A 4,101-nucleotide genomic window follows, 5' to 3' on the forward strand; every position below is an offset into this window, starting at 1 on the left:
AGTTATATAATATATAAATCATATAATTATATATATTTAGTATTTCATTGCTCTCTTGCATTTTAAAGGTTCATAAACAACTTGCCGGATACTATCAACGTCACTATGGGTGACACTTCTTTTGGAATGCTGGCATCTCTTTCTGCCAGTAATTACAGTCTCTTTCCAGGAGGAAGGTAAGTGTTTTCCTTTAACTAAATCTAACCACTTCAAGACACTCCTCTCCTTCAGAAAAGAACATAGAACTCCTTTTATTTTATATAATGCATTGAATTGTCTACACCTATGGTCCCAACTGTGCTTTTTCTTTTTCAGAAAAGATAAGATTGTGGTTGTGAGAAATTCAATGCCTTGTTCAGTTACTTCTAAAGCATTTGGGTTTGGCAGTGCCTATACAATTGTAATTAATGAGGTGAGTTGCCAGTGCTGTTGGATGGATAAAGCAATCGCTTTTCATGTCAGTATTTTCTTTAAAGAAACCCACTTGTACAATTACCCTCCTGCCCTTCATTATACATATGATAGAATTATGTTAGACAGTACATAAACCCATTGTTAGCTATAAAAATAATGTTGGCTATGACAATGATGTAATGCAAGGATTTGTGTTAATCACTATTGTCCTTAATCTTTAGCCCTGTTAGACACTAAGGATTTGCATGAAGCCTTCTGTAAAATTACTACTTTATAACTAGTATGCAGTGCTTCATATGCAATGTTTCTTACTTACTCATAACTTTGTGTATATATGATTATAGAGGGGGTATATAGAACTCTTTAAAGTGCCTTTAGTGTACAGACTCTTTATCACTGTTCCTAATGTGCTATTTTAATTTTCAGTGTTCTATAGACACTCTTGATGTAACATACTCTGAAGATATCTCACCCAACACAGTCCATATGGCTTGGCAGATCCCTCAGTATTTTATCCTTACGTGTGCAGAAGTAGTCTTCTCTGTCACTGGGCTTGAGTTTTCATACTCGCAGGTAGGTTTTGTTCTTCAGAGCTCTCATTTGTGTTAAGTATCCTGGTACAAATTAAGATCTGTGATTTACTGGTTTTTAAGTGGTGGTTCTGTGTTGCTGCTTTGCTTGAACAATGTCCTTCAGAGCTCCCTAGTAGTATAGGCTGGTACTAGCTGGCCTTGTTTCACTAGCATTCAGTGTTTTCCATGAAGCTGTGATTAATTATATCACTTGAAGACTTGACCACCAGTCCTCAAATCTCCTTGCACGTGGCTTTCCTTTGAAAATAAGTGCAACTATACTGCTGCTGTGCAGCCAAACTGGAGAGCCCTCAACTGTAAAATCGGCATGTACTGATGGCTTCTCTCCACAACAACTTCCTCCATACAGTCTTCAGCAGCAGTTTAATTATACCCCTCAATTCCATTTGTCTTCCAACTCCAGTCTGTAGTATTAGCCATGTGTATTTTTTCCCTTAATTCTGAACCTGTAAACTGCAGTGCTGGGAATGTTGTAAGATGTAGTTTGCTAGACTGAGATGTTCTTTCTTATTTTAGTTGCACATGGTACACATTGAGTTGGATGTAAAATGTGCCTGTTAATTACTCTGTGTAGGAAGTAAAAGGTGTTAGTCAGTACTAGTGATCTCTTGCTCCTCAAAGCCTTCCCCAGGCCTGCACAGTTCTCCACTGATTTTCAATTAAAAAAAGGCAAACCACAGCAAAACAAAAACACCACCAAAACCAAGAAATCCCTCTCCTCACAAAGAACCAGTGTTTCTTACATTATAAAGACTGCAGTAAACATCAAAAAATAAGTGATAGCAGTGTTTGGCTAAAACCCAAGTGCCTTTACTTCTATAGGCCCCATCTAATATGAAGGCAGTGCTGCAAGCAGGGTGGCTGTTGACTGTGGCTGTCGGTAACATAATTGTCCTTATCGTGGCTGGAGCATCCAAACTCAGTGAGCAGGTAAGCACACAAGCGATCGGCGTGCTTTTATATTACACTATAAAACCCATTCTGATACAGGGTGGGTCGTGGCTGATAATCCTCAACCACCACTATTGAACATCAGCTTTATGGTGGTTTTGCATTTATAATGGGAATGTCGGAGGTCAGCAATATCTACAAGAGTGTATCGGTCAGTTGTAGAACTAGTGCTTGACTGACTCCCATTAACAAAAGTCATGGGGTTAGGAATCTTTATAAGCTATCTGCATTAAAAGTAGTGTTGAGGGCTGTGACAACAGAGTGGTAACTTGTCTTCTGAAGCCACCTCTAAAGTTTCTGTTGGTCTTTTTCCCCAGTGTGTGTACATGTACATGCACAAATGAAACTTAAAACAACTCTAACAAATACTATCTCAACAAAGGTTTCTACCTCTTTTCAGCTGTTCTCTGCCATTTGGAACTCTTGGTCTGTCAGGCTGCTTTTCTTGCAAGCAGCAATTTCTAGCACCTCTACAATAAATTGCTTCTCATTATGTGGAAAGGCTGTGAATCATAGAATGGTTTGAGTTGGAAGGGACCTTTAAAAATCATCTAGTTCCACCCCCGCTGCCATGGGCAGGGACACCTTCCACTAGACCAGGTTGCTCAAAGCCTCATCCAGCCTGGCCTTGAACGCTTCCAGGGATGGGGCATCCACAGCTTCTCTGGGCAACCTGTTCCAGTGCGTCACCACCCTCTCCGGGAAGAACTTCTTCCTGATATCCAATCTAAACCTCCCCACTTTCGGTTTAAACCCATTACCCCTTGTCCTGTCACTACAGGCCCCTCCCAGCTTCCTTGTAGGCCCAATGTGTGCAATGAAATTCTAGAGTGATGGTAGGTTTTAATCCCAAAATTCTGTTCACTGCTAATGAACCTTGACCTGCACACTTCAGTTTTTCCATGTCCCTACTTCTGCCTCCTTTTTAGTTTCAAACATCACTCCCTGGGTCACGAAGTCTGTGGTTCTCCTGGTGAAGAACACTTTGACAACACTTTCCCAGACCACTTGTGGAAATCCCTAATGAACCAAAAGGGATAACTGAGAGAAGGGAGAGCTTGTCTTTGAAAGAGGTCTGGCAGTCCTGGTTTCAGCCCAATTAACCAGAAAGAACATGAAACAGCTGTTGAGGCTTTTCAAGTGGAGGTGGTACTTTTGAAACCAATGCTCCTAGTTTAGCTCTCTGCCCAGATCTATGGTTAGTAGGAACTTTACTGCTGACCTAAGTGTAAGCAGGATAACTGCCAGCCTCATCTAAAATGAGATTGCCTGACCAACAGGAGGGAACTAAGTTGCCTTTTCAGGCTTTTGGTCTATTCCCATGCTTCCAGGAAAAGGCGATTGTGGATCTCTCCAGCATTCACAGAACTTGTCTATCCTCAATGAAGAGAAACCATAGAAGGTCTCAATTTTGAGTTGCTTTAATATGTATTTTACACATGCAATTCTTCAAGTCACATAGTACTTGTTATACGTGCTCAGTTTCACATTCTTAACTTTGTTCCTTGCAAACAGTGAAGTGGTGTAATTCTTTTGAGGAGCAAATATTGATTTATATTTTTTTTGTCTTTTTACAGTGGGCAGAATATGTGCTGTTTGCTGCCTTGCTTTTGGCAGTCTGCATCGTTTTTGCTATCATGGCTTGTTTTTATACCTATGTTGATCCAAATGAGGTTGAAGCCCAACTTGAAGAGGAAGAAAAGAAAGAAGGCAAAAATTATATATGCATCTTTGGAAAGCAAGCTGACTCTCAGATGTAAAAGGTGTATTCAAAGAGTGCTTGTAAATTATGGCATCCCATTAACTATCCCTGCAGTAAGAGGAATCAGGATATCAGTAACACCTCTGGATAGCATGTCTAATGAGAGAGCTTAAGAAAAACTCTTAACTTAAAATGCAGACTTTCTTGGGAAGCAAGAGGAAAAGATTATTTTCTCATGTACTGAACACTGTATCCTGAAGCTCCAGCAGAATTTGCACTCTTTAATGTACCTCAAGCTTAAATACTATAGCATTAAAACATTGAAATTGCACTCAGCACTATTAGACCCTGTGAAAAGATGTATTTTTATACTGCATTTCAATTTTATATCATGAAAGAAACAAATATTACCAAGAAATAGTAATTAAAGCCAAGCTGTCT

General features: G+C 39.7%; 1 protein-coding gene across 1 annotated transcript; it reads left to right on the forward strand.

Annotated features, from left to right (window-relative positions):
• Positions 1-68: 68 nt before the first annotated feature.
• LOC104513566 (solute carrier family 15 member 1-like) lies at positions 69-3,718 on the forward strand (the record flags this gene model as incomplete). Its single annotated transcript, XM_010156965.1, has 5 exons — positions 69-176; positions 316-412; positions 841-987; positions 1,830-1,937; positions 3,536-3,718. Coding segments are annotated over 5 exons (643 nt in total), but the record flags the coding sequence as incomplete, so codon positions are not given.
• Positions 3,719-4,101: the final 383 nt, after the last annotated feature.

The sequence above is a fragment of the Eurypyga helias genome, unplaced genomic scaffold (assembly GCF_000690775.1).
Source record: "Eurypyga helias isolate BGI_N326 unplaced genomic scaffold, ASM69077v1 scaffold5648, whole genome shotgun sequence".
NCBI lineage: Eukaryota > Metazoa > Chordata > Aves > Eurypygiformes > Eurypygidae > Eurypyga > Eurypyga helias.